The sequence below is a fragment of the Pelodiscus sinensis genome, chromosome 9, assembly GCF_049634645.1.
Source record: "Pelodiscus sinensis isolate JC-2024 chromosome 9, ASM4963464v1, whole genome shotgun sequence".
NCBI classification, from domain to species: domain Eukaryota; kingdom Metazoa; phylum Chordata; order Testudines; family Trionychidae; genus Pelodiscus; species Pelodiscus sinensis.
In genome coordinates this window covers 40692904-40711574 of record NC_134719.1, presented here as the reverse complement: position 1 = coordinate 40711574, position 18671 = coordinate 40692904, and the positions used below count along the sequence as shown (strand labels likewise).

Sequence of the window (18671 nt, the reverse complement as noted above, 5' to 3'; positions counted from 1 at the left end):
ATGCACAACAATGAGAAGCAGTTATTGTCACATGTAATTAGATTAGTCTATAAATCAAGATACTTTCATTATCAGTTCATATTGAAACTGACATGAGAAAAAACAGTTTCCTTTATTTATAACTCAGTTGTAGTACACTTCAAAGCCAGGTCATGTTGCATTTTTCCGCATGCCAGTCAATACCTGGATTAGTCTGTCACACCAATGTGATTGATCCGTACAAAATTGTTCCCCTTAGGCCTTCACACTTGAAGCTGCAGCATAAAACAGGTAGCATAATCATGTTAAAGGTGACATTTAAAGATACAGTGATATTGACTGCAGTTAGGAGGTAGGTCATTTTAAAGAAGAAACATAACTTCTGGCTTTCAATTACAGGGTGAAATTGGTGAACCAGGTCAGAAAGGCAGTAAAGGTGACAAGGGAGAAAATGTGAGTATCTAACTACTTCATCTGGTATATTGGCTTCACTTTTTTATTGCTTTTGAATTAATTACTGTACTCTATCTAATGAAGCATTTGCTAAGCCAGCAGGACCCAGGCATATCTCTCACATAGACCCACACACTTCAACCATTAGAAACACAAGAAACTGTCAATCCCACTGCGTGACTTAATTACACCTTTAAAGTATTTACATCAAGTTTTCACGTAATGTTAACAATACTCTACATAAAATAGTGAGTATTCTTTTACATTCAGTTGGTTAAGGTTATGACTAAGACATAGGGGGTAGAAAGTAACAAAGAGCATATACACTAGTACTCATGACTACACTAGTATACAATACAAATTGATTGTGAACATGAGATGCCAGTGTGGAAATGGGTCCAGAATTTTATTCTAAAGATGTATCCTTTAGGAAGCTTTTGAAATGTATTTTACTATCATTGAGCTAACTCCATGGATCTCTGAGGTTCAATTCAGAAGGCTGCCCAGAAGTGAGATATTTAATGCAAACTTTCAAATGTGCCAAGTCATGAACCTCCGAGCCTAAGTGAACAGACTTATGCCAGCAGAGATTGATGAAGCACATTAGAAAAAACAGTGTTGATACTACAACTCAGGTCGCAGCTCAGCTTCTCTAGACCACCCAGCCACATGGCTGCAATTTGGGTGGCTAACCCAAGTCTCTACCAGACCTATATTTAGATTGCTAATGGAGCCCCACTAGTCTACGTCTGTCTACTGGAATGGGAGGGTCACTCTCTGCTGCAGTTCAAACATACCCTAATGACCCACTGAAGTCAGTTGAAAGATTCCTATGAACTTCCTTATTTAAATCCCGGGCTTCATTTGCAACTTCGAATGCCTACATTAGCCTCCTTAGTTAGAACTAGGGGGCTAGTATAGACATACCCAAAGTGAGTTAGTAAGAGCTCAGTGTAAGAGTAGCATAATCAGTCACTTTAAATATATTGCAAATCCCTATCATGAAAAAGATGATGTATTATTAAATATGCATCTAGAACTAGAAATGGAGAATGTTCTTAGCAACTGTCAATTGTATGATTATAAATCTTCACATCAAACAGCATCTTGTTTAATACAAGGCATGTCAATTAACATTTTTATTATATTTTTGTAGGAGACTATGTAGCAAATTTGTTCTGGAAATGTCATTTTTATAAAAAATAAGAGTGTCCTTCTGCAGTTATTCATGTGAAAGACTCTTACTTTTTCAGTTCCGCATGCAGCAAATGTATACTTGTCACAATTTTGTTTTGTCAGATCAAATCATAAATGTTGTAGTAAAATATTTGCAATGGCCCGTTAATGTAGTGAACATATTATAGATACGGTTGAGAAAGCACATCTATTATAAGTCAATGTTTTCTGGAGAATATACTTAGAAAAGTTACTGAACAAACTCCCATTTGGAATTAAATTCCTGGCATTTATCCTCAACCTAAAGGTGAACTTGTGGGTGAAAAATTCTATTTGACCATTTTTATATCTTACATGAGAACATTTTAAAATAACTTAATTTTTCCAAGCTCACATTTTGTGCCCAGATAACTGTAAACTAGTTTTATTAATAATTATCATTGTTGTAAACTTTCTCTGATGTAGGAACAAATCCCACTACTGCTTATGTACACAAACATGTACATAAGCATGGTGCCCCTCTATGGAAGGAAAAGGGAAGGTTTTGAGGTTTTCACATATTTGTGCAGCTCCAGACTCCAGTTCCATTCAGGGTCTGTATGTGGCTGCATACAAATCCTCCTGTTCACCCCCTTAAAGGTGTGCAAGACTTCTTCAGCATGTCTCTGAAAACTTTAGTATCAGTAATGCAGCAATGGCAAAAGTGCGGTTCATTTGATCATTTAGCTAATCAGAACCATTTTCCAGAGGGTTATTTTCTGCTATCCTTGCAGTGGGACATACTTTACTGAAAATTCAATATCTTTTTTTTTTTTCATTAGCCAAAATATTGCTGTCTCCCATTTTCTTGTGTAGATGTTTAGGCAAAAAATTTGTATTTAGCAAGACTTTAAGGACATAATTACAGGTTAGTGCCTTTTAAGCTTCTCAGCACAGCTTCTTGATCTGGGCATGAAGATGAAGATTCAGTCCATAGCCCTTAATAAGAATTAAAGCTTTTAGTATGTTTCAGGAGCCTTCCTGAAAAAGTAATTGCAAAGTAAGTTTGAAAAATTATATCCAGCACATACTTAATAACCAAGGGTGTGATTTCAGAATGAGTTTCTGTGAATCTTGCTTTCTCTCCCACGATCCAGAAGGGGAGGGGTAGAATGTGTCATCTTGGGCTCCCTTCAAAGAGCCTGCATTCAAGGTGACAAGCACCTGAACCTCTCATTTCAGATGACTTTAGGTTCATGTGTTTGTCTCCTGATAGAAGTGAAGGAGGGGAATTTGGATCTATTAAGATCAGAGGGTCATACGTGAAGATGTTTAAGGCCTAACTGGTTTTCAGAAAAATCTAAACATCTTCTTCCATATCTTTATTGAGCCCCTTCCTCCCCCCCCAAAAAAAGTATTTATGGTTTGGGGCTTTGACTGGGTGATATTTAACTAGAAACCTATATTGATAATGGCTGCAAAGGGGCCATCTACCAGCTAGGGATATCTGTAGTTCATTTCTACAGGGGTGCCCCTCCATGCCCTGACCCACCCCTAACAATGGACAATTGCAGGTACAAGTTCTGTCTCTGCTAGCTATAACCCCCAGATTTCTCCATGACAACTAGGGTTTACAATTTGCCTTTTGTGACACTTCAGTGAAGGAACAGAGAATTATTTGGAGGGCCACTTTTAAACAAGGTTAATAGAAGATACTAAGCGGGAACTGTATTTGGAGGGCTAAGTGAGATTTATGAGCTCCAATGGCCTTGTCTTGATTGCAGAGAGGTGAATTCGTCTTGAGAGCATAGAAGCAGCAGCTGACATTTGCAGTGCAGTCTAGCGAATTTAGATACGTGTTCCATTTGTAGTAATGTAAAGTCATTCCATTAGCTGCAACCTCGTTGGAACAAATGCAGGAATATCATATTAAGGTGTTTCACTGAAGAGACTGAAAACATTTGCCTGTCCCACTGCCATAATGGTATTTGTACAGTCGGTCAGAAACTCATCAATACAATGAAGGTAGAAAGAGCACAAGAGAAAAGTCATGAGAGCCATAGAAATGGAGAAAAATAAATAATTTAAGACAATAAAATGTTTTAAATTACCATTACCATCCTTGATAAAATTCCTAGACCAGAATAAGCTCTTTTAACTCAGTGAGGCCCTAAATGACATTAGAACACCGAGCAAATGGAAGGACAGGAGCAAATTTCTACCTAGGTTGAAATTCCCAGTTTAAAGTGCACTCCTTGTGGCTGGAGCAAGCTTTATACTGCCTTGATCCCACCCCAAACAGGTTCCTTCAATCTACTCTCATCACCTGATTCACAACAGTGTTTTATATATCACCAACGCAAGCCTATCACAAAGCAACACCCAGAGCTTTCGCACTTTCTGTGATGATTCCTTGCATCACACCACCCCTTTGCTAATTTGCCCACAACAGCATTCAAATATTAGCTGTAGTGCTCAGCTATGTCTACACTGGCATGATTTTCCAGAAATGCTTTTAACGAAAAAGTTTTCCGTTAAAAGCATTTTCGGAAAAACGCGTCTAGATGGCAGGACGCTTTTCCACAAAAGCACTTTTTGCGGAAAAGCGTCCGTGGCCAATCTAGACATGCTTTTCCGGAAAACAAATCTCTGCTGTCTACACTGGCCCTTTTGCGCAAAAGTTTTTCAGAAAAAGTCTTTTGCCCGAACGGGAGCAGCATAGTATTTCCACAAAAGCACTGACAATCTTACATGATATTGTCAGTGCTTTTGTGGAAATTCAAGCGTTCAGTGTAGACAGCTGGCAAGTTTTTCCGCAAAAGCAGATGATTTTGCGGAAAAACTTGCCAGTCTAGACACAGCCCTCCTGTTTTGTAAAAAGGGTAAGGGGAAATTCCAGCAATGTACAGTAAATCCCTTCACAACCAGATAATATTGCATTTTTTTTTCTTTTGACATATGGGCCCATCCGATACACTCTCATTTACAAAGAAAATATTGCACAGCTCTTGTTGTTAACAGCAGTTTGAATCCGATCCTTTAATCCATTGACACTCTGAGTTCAGTGGGAGTTCCATGCAGAGATCTTGCAAGAACAAATCTTCTGGAGATTGTGCCAGTGTGTGGGGTGGGAGAAGTTTACGAGTAGCCTCCCACTTGCGCTGGGTTCCAGCAAACTGAAAATCAGAAGAAAATATTTGTCCAGAAAATGCTTAGAATTTGTTAGCAAACTGAAAAAGTCTGGCCAGCTTCAGCAACATGAAGGAGTGCATGTCTTTCTTTAAAATGTTTTGCTGTGGGTAGGAGACTTGCCAGGGTAGTGGCGCACTCAGCTATGAGTCTCTATTCAAGGGCAAATAATTGAACTCTGACATCTCTCACTGCTGGTGACTAGTATCACCACCAGGCTACAGACTAGTCAATGCCCAAGTACTTCTATTGAAGCTTTTCCACTTTGTATTAATATATACACATTCATTAGGTCAAACAGAGCGAGCAAGCAAATACTTTTTAACCTAGTGATTAGGGCACATGCCTGGACTTTAGAAGATATGGATTCTGATCTTCTCTCTGTTAGAGTCAGGAGTCAGAGGAAGGATTTGAATCTGCATTTTCTTATCACACATTTTCTCATCCTATTTGTCTTAACTATAAGGCTAATGAGTCATTCTCACTTGTTCTTAGGCCTGGGGAGAGTTTATACAAAGTGCATCAGCTGCAATAGGACAGCTTGAAAGCAAGCTATCTCATACCATTGAATTAGTTCATTAATATGACAAGGAGAAATGGGAATTCAAACCTCCCATACAAATGACCTTACCACAAACTAAAGATTATAAGGTGGGAGAGAGGAAGAAGAGACATATACGTACACTCGCTTTTCTGACACTGGTCCTGAATAGGCTTTTTCCTAAAACCAAGCTAATCAGTGCAAATTCACAAACAGTTTTAGGTCAACCCTAAATTGAGATTCACAGCAGATGAGTTATTCAGTCATTTCACAAACATGTCATTGCATTCTCCTTTCTACCACTTCATATTGTCTGCCTAAGATTCTGGAATTACTGCCCTTGACTATCTAAGCCGTCCACTCATTCTCCAGAGGAGCTTCATCACTTCAAGGGATGCTACTGACTGAGCTTTTCTCCATACAATCAGGCTATGTCTACACTGCAGAGTTTTTGTGCGAAAACTCGTGGAGCGTCCACACTGCAAGCGCATTATTGCACAAGTAAATTTACAGTAAATCAGAAGAGAGGGGGTTTTTGCTCAATAGATGTTCCTCTTTCTATGAGGAATAACTCTTTTTTATGCAAGCGCTCTTGTGCAAAAAGGTGTGTGTGGATGGGAAACAGGAGTTTTTTGCAGAAAAACAGCCTATTGAAAGAAGCACGGGTGCCCTGGTGGCCATTCTGTTAATGACAATCAGCGCTTTCTTCCGAGAGAGTGTCCATGCAGTCTGGATGCTCTCCTGCACAACAGCACATCGCTTTTCCCATGCGTTTTTGCAGTGTGGAAGCACTCTTGCACAAGAAGTTTTTGCAGAAGATCTCTGCTGCAAAAAGTTTCTTACATAAGAAGCCTGCAGTGTAGAAGCCTCAGAGAGCTACCTGAAAATTAACAAAAGTTAATCATATTAAAGTTTTGCCCTTCCCCACGTTTTTCTCTAATATACTGGGACTGACTTGGCTAGAACAATTCTGCATAATATCAGCAGTAGTTAGTCTGGTGCATGTGTAGGAACATTTGAACTAGTTTTTCATGCTCCCCCCACTCATGAAATTATCCTGCAATATAGCTTGGCATGTACCTAGTAATGCCTGTTCTTGCAACACAAATTGGAGATCCTATTGCCTCTCCATTGACCACACATTCTCCTTTGGAACTTTCCAGGTTAATCAAAAAATCAGTCATCTTCCTTAGTAAACTTACTTTGTGTGTAAGGCAAAAGTTATACACATGAGGTTCTGAATAACGTTCATGTGAGTAGCCCTATAGACTTCAGTGGGAATACTGATATGACAAATGTTCAACCACTGTTAGTAAGTAATGCATAATTAGGCCCATAACATATATGTAGATCAAAATGATCATGTACATATGACATGTAATTTCTTATGATGATATATGTCATGATTCCTATTTACACTAAGCCTCCTTTGCATATTTCTAGAATTACAGAATGTAATTTATGACCACTTTAAAAAGTTTAAAAGAGTGTTTCTATAAATAAGACTATAGCCCATGTAGTCAGAAGAGGAACTAAAATGTAAGCCCATAAATCACAGTCCTGATATGAGGCTTTGAATCTAGACAAAGGTAGTCAAGATTTTGCTAATTTAAAGAAAAGTTGAGTTGTGAGCAAGAGGCAGTCCCTGCTCACAGAATCTGAGAAGAAAGGGAGTAGGCATGCAAAAACTTCCAGAACACCCGATTAGGAAACATCATGATACTAATACATTTTCCATAGATAACAGTAACAAAACAATCAATTCTAAGGATAAGATCAGGATGATAGCATGATGGATAGGAATGTTTCAATCAAATCAACATGAATAAGGTAATGGGTTGTACCCTGAGACAATACTGTTTATATATGTGTATAAAGATGTTCCTTAAAGAGGGCTGTCCTTACCTGGGCTGGGGGCAGTAGAAAGTCCCACAACTGACTGAGCTGGTCTACTGCAACAGGCTCCCGTTCTTAATAATTCAGTAGAGTCTGCAGGATGCTATTGTGCTTAATTTGACACTAAATCTGGCTGGGTACCTTCATCCCTTATCTGATTTTGTGGTCATTGGGCATTCTCTTGGAGTCTGCTGTGCTGGTTATCTGCACAGAACTAGAGCAGCACCGAAAGGCAGCACATGCATGCAGTGAATGGTTATCAACATTCAACAGAGCAAGATACCTGTCAGGACACCACATACTGCTCAAACTAGCTCACTTCTCAGAAAGGACAGAATAGAAAGTATTATGCAATCACAAAAATATTTAAAATTTTTACAGAATATGTAATACAAATAATAAGTATTCAGTTTGAAGATAGATCATGAGAACACACTTTAAGGGTTGACTTTCCTCTGTACAAATCTCATTAAAAGGTCTGATATTTTTAGTTTTGGAAAAGCCAGTATTCATTTAGATTCATGTTTGCATGGAAATCCATTTTTAAATATCCTGAAACATTATGATTGTAAGTGCTTTCAGTAAATGTCAGTTTAAAATTTATTGTAGCCAGGCAAGTCTGAGTCTTTCAGAGCTAAACAAATAATGCTTGACTGCACTGAATGTAAAAGACTTTAGAGTAATATCACATGCTCTCTGGAGGAGTATAGAAATGCTTAATAGACCTTGATCATGCAAATATTCTTCTCTCTCTGTCTACTGTTCATCTCATTCCAGATGCCAAAACTGCTGTCTTTTTCTTTTTATGCAGGGTCCTCCGGGTCCACCAGGTCTTCAAGGTCCTGTTGGTGCCCCTGGTATAGCTGTAAGTAATGCAGTTTTTATGCATAGCAAACCCAGACATTTTCAGAGTCTCATTAGGTTTACAAAACTCAGTAATGTGTTAATTCATGCTGCTTGACATAGAATAGATTTGAAATCATAACATATATGTAAAAAATGTGTCACCACACTCACAATCCAAATGATTTACACACATTACTCTTTAATACAGGAATAATGCAATTGGTGAATTGAAGCTATCATTTGGATGACTTTTTTATTGTGTATATGATAATCAGTTGCAATATCAGCTTGATACCAAACATATTTAGAGATAAGTCCACAGGCTTTAATTGAGCTCCTTCTTAATCAAGCCTGCCATCTGTTTTTTGCTCATGTCATGTGCTCCTGTCTGTTAGGGAGGCGATGGAGAGCCAGGTCCAAGAGGTCAGCAAGGAATGTTTGGGCAGAAAGGAGATGAAGGTCCACGAGGATTTCCTGGCCCTCCAGGTCCCATTGGTCTTCAGGTAAGACAATATGTTATTTTCCCCTACACCACTAATGACTATTGTTTCCACATCAGCACTTGTCTGAACAAGACAGAATTGTCTTTTATTAAATACATTGCACCATTGACTAATAATGCATAATAAGAGAACCTGTGTTTATAGATTTTTATAGACAGATACATTGATCTTAAGGCCCAGAGGGACCATTATGATCATTTACATCTGAACTCCTGCAACACTCAGGCTGTAGAATTTTACCCAATAATTCACACATTTAGTCAAATAATTGTGCATGAATAAGAGCATATCTTTTAAAAAATACATCCACTTTTGATAGAAAGACTCCAACTGATGGAGAATTTATTAGATTCCATGGTAATTTATCCAATGTTGTTTCACTTGAAGCAATGGTAACATGTTATATTCCTTGTTAATACAAACAGAGATATTACTTAAATCAGAAAGATTAGAAACATTTAATTCTGGGTATACATTGTTGCCTTTATTGAAACTTGGCATGGTTTGGCTTAGACATCTCTTCCTCTCAAAATGCAGTCATTGCATAATGTAGTCAGGTAACCTAAAGGACAGGCACAAACACTATGCTCAGTAAAATGTAGTGCATGCCATTTCATGCATATAATTACAAGATAAAGATCTTGTTCTGAAAATGTGCTTTTTAATTTGCTTTAGTATAGTGGAATAGAAAATAAAGAACAAGTTGTTTAAAATATTTTACTCTTTTCCAATTAATGTATGTTAGACAATGCAGAGGTTTGAAATTGTATCTGTTTATTAAGCTATTTTATATTTTTTAATACTGAAACTATACAGTAGGGCTATGTCTACACTATGACTTTTGCTGCAAGAGGCAATGCAAATGAAGCATGGATTAGCATTTTCCCGTGCTTTATTTGCAAACTCTCTTTCATTCCTTTTTTTGCGTTAGGGGTTTTTGCACAAAAACAGGCAGTGTGGCCATAGCCATTTTGTGCAAAAACCAGTTTTTCCGCAAGATCCTTATGCCTCTCCAACACAGGCATAAGGATCTTGTGGAAAAAGAGGGGTTTGTGCAAAACAGCCATGGCCACACTGCCTGTTTTTGTGCAAAAACCCCTAGCGCAAAAACGGAATGAAAGAGAGTATTCAAATGAAGCATGGGAAAATGCTAATCTGTACTTCATTTGCATTGCCTCTTGTGGCAAAAGTCATAGTGTAACCGTAGCTTAGATCTGGGCATTTATTAAATAGCATAACAGTTTACCTATCTGCCAAGTTTCAGGTGCACTTGCTATTTCAGTAACTCTAGAACCTGTTTAACCATCGACTTTCAAAATCTTTTTATGCAGTGCATCTTGAACAACATATTGTGCTAATTTAGAGTGTGTTGGCAGGCAGCATGGGATGTAAATCTACAGAACAAGATTTGCTGCAACTTTTTATGTATGACTTAACAAAACTATTTCTACTTTTGAAGGGTATTTCTTGATGTTTTAACATTTCTGAATCAGAGGCTCAGTTAAACATATGATGTGTTGATTATATTTAGGTTTACTTTCAGTATTTACAGTTAGTATTTAAAAGACAATAAATAACCTAACCCTTTACAGTATAGGTATTTTCTGACTTCAAATATTGTTTAAATTAAGAGTGCATTGGAAAGGATTAATACACTTCACTTTCATGTATTTAATTTAGTGAAATAATACATACAAATATGAAATCAATTAGGTTGAGACTTAAATAAATTATTTCTATAAAAGAATTACCTTTGCCTGAATCTTATTTTCCTCTGAGTGAGCTAATCCATGAACCAAGATCACATATATGCTAATAGTAATGAAGTACCACTGACAAATCAAGAGTTCTTTTTATCCACTAATGTGGTTCTCATAGTAACAGTGAACCCATGGAGAATAACAACTTTATCTTTCTTGTTTATAGTATTTCATGATAATCAAATTTCACCAGCTGAAATTAAATTCTACTGGTGCTGCTTATAGCAAGCATTACATCTTAAAAGTCATTTTCATTCACACAGAAAAAGATCTGTGTTAAACTTTTTAATATAGTTATTATGTGAATTTCCACGTTGTTGTTTAAATTTACTAATACTTTAAAAAATAGAAGTGTCTCTTGCAGACAGAAAGGAAAGTCAAGGCAAATGTTGGAAATATGTATGACATATACGAGTCACTTCACACAACACCAATACTCTACCTGATAGTAAGGATGAAATCTTAACCCGGGGAAGTCAGTAGAAGTTTTTCCATTGACCACTTCCTTGGTGTCCATATTTCACCCTATGCATCTCTAAGACTGGGCCCTCACGCAAGACACCTTGGAATCAGCGTGCATAATTTTCTGAAAACATTATCACAGTATTCAGCAGCAGACAAAAAAAACCTAACAGAATATTAGGAGCCTTTAAGAAAGGTATAGAATTTAAGAACAAAAATTTCATAATGTACATCTAGTTACTCCATTTCAAAAAAGATATTAGAATTGGAAAAGGTGTAGAGAAGGGCAACTGAAGTGATTAAAGGTATGGAACAGCTTTCATATGGTGAAAGGTTAAAAAAGCTGGGACTGTTATTCTTAGAAAAGAGACAACTAAGGGGAGATATGATAGAGATCTATAAAATCATGAATGGTGGGGGGGGGGGGGGGGAAGGTGAATAGAAAAATGTTATTTACTCCTTCACAAAACACCTGAACCATGGTGAATAAAATTAATAGGCTGCAAGCATAGTCAATATACCTGTGAAAAGAAGGTAGGATCAGACTTTGAATTAGAGAAAGAACAAGTCAAAATTTACTCTAGACAAGTTAGTTGTCTTCAAGTCACTGAGGCCAGATGAAATACAACCTAGAATACTCAAGAAGCTGACTGAAGAGAAGTCTGAGCCATTAGCAGTTATCTTTGAAAACTCATGAAAGACTAGTGAGATTCCAGAGAACTAGAAGAGACAAATATAGTGCCAATCTATAAAAAGGGGAATAAAGACAACTCAGACAATTATAGACCAATTAGTTTAACTTCAGGACTTGGAAAGGTAAAATAATAAAACAATGAATTAGCGAATACCTAGAAGATAATAAGGTGTTAAGCAACAGTCAGTGTGGATTTGTTAAGAACAAACCATATCCCAATCTACCTAATAGATGTCTTTGACAAGGTAGCAAGTCTTGTCAGGGGGAAAACACTAAATGTATTATATTTTGTCTTTTTAAGACTTTTGATACTGCTTAGCATTACCTTCTCATGAGCAAACAAAGAGAAATATAGCCTATATGAGATGGAGCTATTAAAAAAGTTGGGTGTATATTTGGTTGGCAAACCATTCCCAGAGAGGAGATTTCTGTGATTCACACTCAAGCTATAAAGGCATACTGAGTGTAGTCCTGTTGGGATTGGTCCCGGGTCTAATTATGTTCAATATTTTAAACCAGGGATGGGGAACCTCAAGCTTGGGGGCCATGATAGCAATTATCAATATTTGAGATTGTTACACAGAGGTCGGTGAAAAGTAGTTCTTCATTTCTGATGCGAGGACAAGAAGCAAGGGGCATAAATTGCAGCAAATGATGTTTTGGCTGGACATTAGGGAACATTTGTCAGAGTTGTTAAGCCCTAGTGCAAATTGCCTAGAGAAGTTGTAGAATCTCTGACACTGGAATTTTTTAAGATCAGGTAGAAAAATTCCTGCAGCACACTGTCAAAATGCATAACTCATTTTCCAGGGAACATTGTGAAGGCCCAAAGTAAGACTGGGTTCAAAAAAGGATTAGACAAGTTAATGAAGAGCAAGTTCATTTAATGGATGTTAGCCAAAATGATCAGGGCAGAACTCCATGCAAAAGTGGACTTTTGTCGACAAAACTATACCTGAGTCTACAGTACCGCTGAGTTCTGTCGACATAACGTCGACAGAATTCAGCAGTTTTGTCGACGCTGGTAAACCTCATTTTACGAGGAATAACATCTTTTGTCGACAGAGTTCTGTCGACAGAAGGCATTATTGCATGTAAACTGTCCTTTGCGTCTACACTGCAACTTGCTTTGTCGACAGAACTGAATGTAGTCTAGACGCTCTTTGTCGACAGAAGCTTTGTCGACAGTATCTGTCGACAAAGCTTCTGTCGACAAAAGCCTGTAGTCTAGACGTACCCTCAGTGTCCCTAAACCTTTGCCAGAAGCTGGGCGAGACAGGGTGAATCCTTGAATAATTGCCACAAGGCGTTCAGTGGTACCTGAAAGACTAACAAATGTTTTAGGTAGTAAGCTTTTGTGAGTTGCAGCTCACTTAGTCAGATGCACAACGTGAAAGTATCAGAGGGCAGGGACATATACCAACATACAGCTAAGGGAGTGTTAAAACATTGCTAATGAGGCTAATTTAATAAGGGTAACATCTGGCACTGGCAATTATCAGAAGACAGGATCCTCGGCTAGATGGACCAGTGTTCTGACCCAGTATAACCATATTTATGTTCTTATGCCCTACGGCTATAATTTGGAGTGGGGGGAAGCAAAAGTGGCACTTAAATGTTTAAATCCCATTGGATTTAAGTGCCTTGAAAATGTCTCTTGCAAACATTTAGCAGTGGGCTTAACTTTAATTAATTAGAGGATTGGAACCCAAGTTTGTATTTTAAAAGAAAAATTATAATTTAATAAATCTGAACAACTGAATGAGCTGTTAGTCTCTGTCATGCCAATGAATAATAACTGAGGAGTCACTTAGCATGGTAGCACTGATGTCCTCAGGTTTTTTACACTCACTAATAGAATTGAATGAATAGTTTGCAACTAATAATTCATTTAACATACTTAGCCTCTAGTTCTTGAGGGATATCCATAGGCAGACCATAGTTATCCTGAAGTTATTTGTTATTCACTATTAACTTCATTTTTTGCCCATGTTAAATAAGTTTTAGCATAGGTGCGTAACACTTTGCATGTCAAGTTTTAAAACAGCATGATTTTACACCCAAATTATAATAAACTATGCACTTATAAATGCAGTGAGAGATTTCTAAGGATGGTTTAATACGTTTTTACAGGCAGTACTAATTTCAGCATTACCAACTGAGAAAAGATAATTTAGGGAGATCTTAGTAGCAAAAGCAGAATCATGTACAAAATATTTATTTAACACTCCTCATAGTGTGGGAAAAAATCTTGATATTAAATCATGGGTTGGGCAAATACCAGGCTGGATCCAGTCAACGAGTGTTAGTCCCTGGTGCGTCCCCACCGCTATATTTACCTGCACCCCCACAGGCATCACTGATTGCAGCTCTCATTGGTTTTGGTCACCTTTCCAGGCCAATGGGAGACGCAGGAAGCAGTGTGGACTAAGGCACTGCTTCCAGCCACTCTCATTGGTCAGAAATGGTGTTCTGCGACCAACCAGAGCTTCAATCATTGATACCCATGGAGGCTCAAGTAAATATAGTGGCAGCAGTCCGCCAGGGACCTCCTCTGTCAGGCCACCATCTTTTTATTGCCCATCTTTGTATTAATGGAAAACTGCACCACTAAAGTTATTATCAGTCCAAATAGTATGTTGTTTAAATATTATAAATGTATTCAAGATAAAAGCCATGAAGGAGGTTAGAGATTTCAAAACACTCCGCTGATAATCATAACTTGCTTGCTGCTTTTAGTTTCTTGAAAATCATGCATGTATAAAGGTAAATGATACCTCTTCCAAAAATAAATAAATGGACAAACAACTCTGTTGGAAGACATCTGGGGGAAATTGCTGTCAGCTATACCTGACATAATAGCATCATAGTTTAAAGTCAAATCTTTCCTATTTCGTAAAATGGAGAATATTTAGCAGCTGAGAATACTGGTTATTGAATACACAATATGACATTGAATTTCCCTTTAGAGACTATCCATCTGAAATGACAGGAGATGATACTTGTTTGTAGAGAACAAGGCTGCAAGTAAAAGAAAAAATGTTGAAATGTCTTCATACTTACTTTAAAACAATGGGGTTGCAAATGCCATATCTTCCTTTGACTGCATTTTCGATATTGAAAAAGAACCCATTATTTTCTAATGCCTTATGAATTTACTGTAGTATTACTGAGTATATGTGCTATTATTCACGGTCACTCTAGTCACCTATTCTGTAGCTGCAGAATTACATGCAATTATTTAACATTGTATTTCGAAAGGTATTATTTCATAGTTTGGCCAGAATATAGTGAGGTTTTGAAGTGATAACAACTCATTATTTTACTATAGTGTATTTTTGAAAGGCATGGTGGAACATTAATTTAGATTAATTACACTATAACCTCTCTGTAACATACACTTCAGGGAATTGCGCATTCAGTAATAAGGAGAGATGTTTTGTTCAGTACAATCAAGTGTTCCATATACAAGTATTTTTAGACTAGAGATATACTGCATCAAAATATTATATGAGAATTTATTACTGTATATCCAAGTATCAACACACATTTGATAAGTTCTTAAATAATTAAAACACGTGTCATTATAACTTGCATCTTAAGTAGTAAGAAGACAAAACTCCATTGATGCTACAGTTCGGCATGCATTGTAATCAATGAATACATTTTAGTATACCTATTACTGTCGGCTATAGCTTTCCATTTTAATGTATCACAGTCTTAACTTTCAAAATAAGCAGGGATTGGAATATAAAAACCAATTGCCTCCCAGCATGAGTTAAAGTTGTCTCCTTCATACTCATTCGATAATGAATATGTAACTGCAACGGATATTTTGTACCACAGGCTATACTGAAAAGAAGCATGTATTTTCTTAAAGTTCAGCACATTTTACTGAGAAACAGGAATCTTTTTTCTAAGGAGTTGAACTTTACATCTGAATTCAGTCAGGATTTTTCTGATTTCTGTACTGTAGAGCATTATGGTCAACATGGTATCCACTACTATAATAAAAGTAGGTATTAGTACCAGGATTCTGGGATGCATTAACAGGAGTATTGTGAGCAAGACACGAGAAGTTATTCTTCCACTCTACTCTGCGTTGATTAGGCCTCCATTGGAGTACTGTGTCCAGTTCTGGGCACAACATTTCAAGAAAGATGTGGAGACATTGCAGAAGGTATAGAGAAGAGCAACAAGAATAATTAAAGGTCTAGAAAACCTGACATATGAGCAAGACTGAAAGAATTGGGCTTGCTTAGTTTAGAAGGCTGAGGGGAAGACATGATAGCAGTTTTCAAGTATCTGAAAGGGTGTTTCAAGGAGGAGAGAGAAAAATTGTTCTTCTTTGTCTCTGATGATAGGGCAAAAAACAGCGGGCTTTAATTGCTGCAAGGGAGGTTTAGGTTGGGCATTAGGAAAAACTTCTTAACTGTCAAGGTGGTTAAACACTGGAATAAAATGCCTAGGGAGGTTGTGCAGCCTCCATTAATGGAGATATTTAAGAGCAAGTTGGATAGACATCAGTCAGGGATGATCCAGACTCTGCTTTGTCCTGCCTTGAGGGCAGGGGAGTGGACTTGATGACTTCTCAAGGTCCCTTCTAGTTCTAGAATCCTATGATTCTGTGCTTCTTGGATAATCTTACATTCAAATTATCCACAGATAAGAAAGATTTGTTGGTTCTTTAGATATATAATTTAGGGAATATGGTCAGTTTTGTATGCTTTCATCCAGATTTTATAATCTGATCCATGCTCGTTATGTATCTCTGGCAGGGTCAGAAATTGGCCATGTCTAGCCCACAGGTAACTCCCCTGTTAAAGGGAACTCTTTTTTAGTGCAAGTGTTCTAGTTTCATACCATGAGCCTTTGGGCCCTCAATAGAGTATGTGTGGAGGTCAGCCTGGAGTTACGCAGTGGGCATACCGAAGCCTACTGTTGTATTTACATCAGTTATTCCAAGTAGTTCACTAACAGTATTTTCTTTTCTCTTTCACATTTTCAGGGTCTACCTGGCCCTCCAGGTGAAAAGGGTGAGAATGGTGATGTTGGTCCAATGGTAAGGTTTTTTTCTTGTTGATCATTGTAAGTGGTAGACAACGTTCTGATTATTAAATTGCTTTATAGCTTGCAATTTGACTATTGCCTGCTTTCCTTGTAAACTTGGGCAAGTCAGTTCACTTCCATGCCCATTTCCAATCTTTAAACAGGAGGGCTTTAATTCTTATTTGCATGATTTACAGGAGACCTATGAGGATTGATTAGGGCAGCACAGCTTATGCCTGTCAGAGAGAGAACAATGCCAGCATTAGAGATTGGTGTTACATCCCGGAGCAGGAGCTTTGGGGCATTGTGCGATAACAATAAATAAATGTGTCTATCGGAATGGAGAAACACAAGGGGCTCCTTATGCTGTCATCCCTATGTGGACTCATGCAAGGGGGAACCACAACCTGGCGCTTTTTCACTCCAAAAATGAAAAACTCTCTGCGTGCAGAATATATCGTTGTTTAATTGACAAAAAAAATCTGTGCTCATATTTATAACCATACAGACTGCAGTTCACATACCATATTTTTTCTCTAATTCAGGGTCCGCCTGGTCCTCCAGGTCCAAGAGGTCCCCAGGGTCCTAATGGAGCTGATGTAAGAAACACATTCTGTATTGTTCATTGGATTCCTTTAAAAAAAACAATAATAAGCAGTGCATGCTAGCTACTTACTTACATGCTTTTATCGTTGTAGGGTCCTCAAGGTCCCCCAGGCTCTATTGGCTCTGTTGGAGGTGTTGGTGACAAGGTAGGAAACCTGGTAATATTGACACATAAAAGGAATTTCTCTGAACTAAGGAGGAGGACATAACATTTTCTTCCTGCTTTTTCTGTGTATATTAAAGATCACAAATATAATTAATTGCCACAATAATCATTAATAGCCCTGTAGATGTATGACTAATATATGATTTGTGTACAATTAGCACCTGAAACCATCCTTGTTAGTTTTTGCACAGCACAAAATGTTCAGCAGTCATGGCTATGAATTAGAGGAAGTGAAATTGCTCATAGAGGAATTAGTTACCAACAACAAGATTGGTGGGCCAAATTGTGCTTATGTATGTCTAAATTGCACATAAGTCAGAGTTTAAACCTACCCTGCCTCATAGCAACACTGCAATTATGCTGAACCAGGGTCTGAGGACCCTGCAGGAGTGGAGAGTTTGAGGACAAATTAAACAGGACTTAGAATCCCAGGCTACTGCTTTGTAGTGTATAGGAAGCATCACTTGATTTGAGTCCCAGTAGTCAGCCAGACTAATCCCACAATTCTATGGGACAACTTCTTTAGTCCTCCCTCTCCCAACAATCTAGAATCCACTCTATTGAAAATGGAAGCCCCTCTCTCTTTGCAAATAGCAGCAGCTCAGGTCAGTGTTAACCCATTTGCGTCTTATCACTGAGCTGCAAGCACAGTATCAGACATCCTCCTGGGTATGCAGTGGAGAGAGTGAACTGATGAAACCTTTTGCAGAATGAGCTGCTTCCTGGTAACATGCAGATGGAGCAGGAAAGTTTTCCCATAGTGCTCCCCAGTCCCAGGATTAGAGCAGCCACATTTCAAGGGGTGGGATTCTGGGGTATGATTATTTTGACTTAGGCGTGCACACTGCAGTGGAGATGCCAGAAGCTTAGGTTTGACCACAGGTTAGAAAAGCCTTTATGTAGGGTTAAAATACAATGTGAATGCTGAAGCCCAGAGTCCAGTAACATGGGTCAGCTGATTAACACGGGTTACATCAGCATAAACTCCAGAGTAATTCTATTGGCTTCTCTGGTGTTTCTTTCATTTTATGCCAGGATAGCTTAGCATACAATTTCCCTCTATATCTGAAATTTTAAAATATTAGATATTATATGCAGTGTCCTTGTAAACTGTGCACTTGGATGGCTACCCAGGAGAGATTCAAATGATGCCCAACAGATTAGTAGAGTACTTACAGCTAGAAGCAATCAGCAGCATGTGGTAGTACACATCTGCATATGCTTTGGTGCACATAACAAAATTTATTCCAAGTGTGAATGGAAAAAAATAGAGGTAATGTTGATTATATGATGTATCAATGTTAAACATATTGGTGAGGTGAACTAAATTGGTCCTCAAACATAAGAGAGCTGTATCTTCTACTGAGATAAA

The 18671-nt window shown here is 37.9% G+C and overlaps 1 protein-coding gene across 7 annotated transcripts in view; it reads left to right on the top strand.

Annotated features, from left to right (window-relative positions):
- The window catches only part of COL11A1 (collagen type XI alpha 1 chain), a 255966-nt gene that overhangs the window by 180083 nt on the left and 57212 nt on the right, over positions 1-18671 (top strand). For all 7 annotated transcript variants that reach the window (XM_075936624.1, XM_014571895.3, XM_075936623.1 and 4 more), the window contains 6 exons: positions 379-432; positions 8025-8078; positions 8455-8562; positions 16487-16540; positions 17073-17126; positions 17226-17279. In XM_075936624.1, coding sequence (XP_075792739.1) covers positions 379-432; positions 8025-8078; positions 8455-8562; positions 16487-16540; positions 17073-17126; positions 17226-17279 — 378 coding nt within the window. The remainder of the gene's footprint in view (positions 1-378; positions 433-8024; positions 8079-8454; positions 8563-16486; positions 16541-17072; positions 17127-17225; positions 17280-18671) is intronic.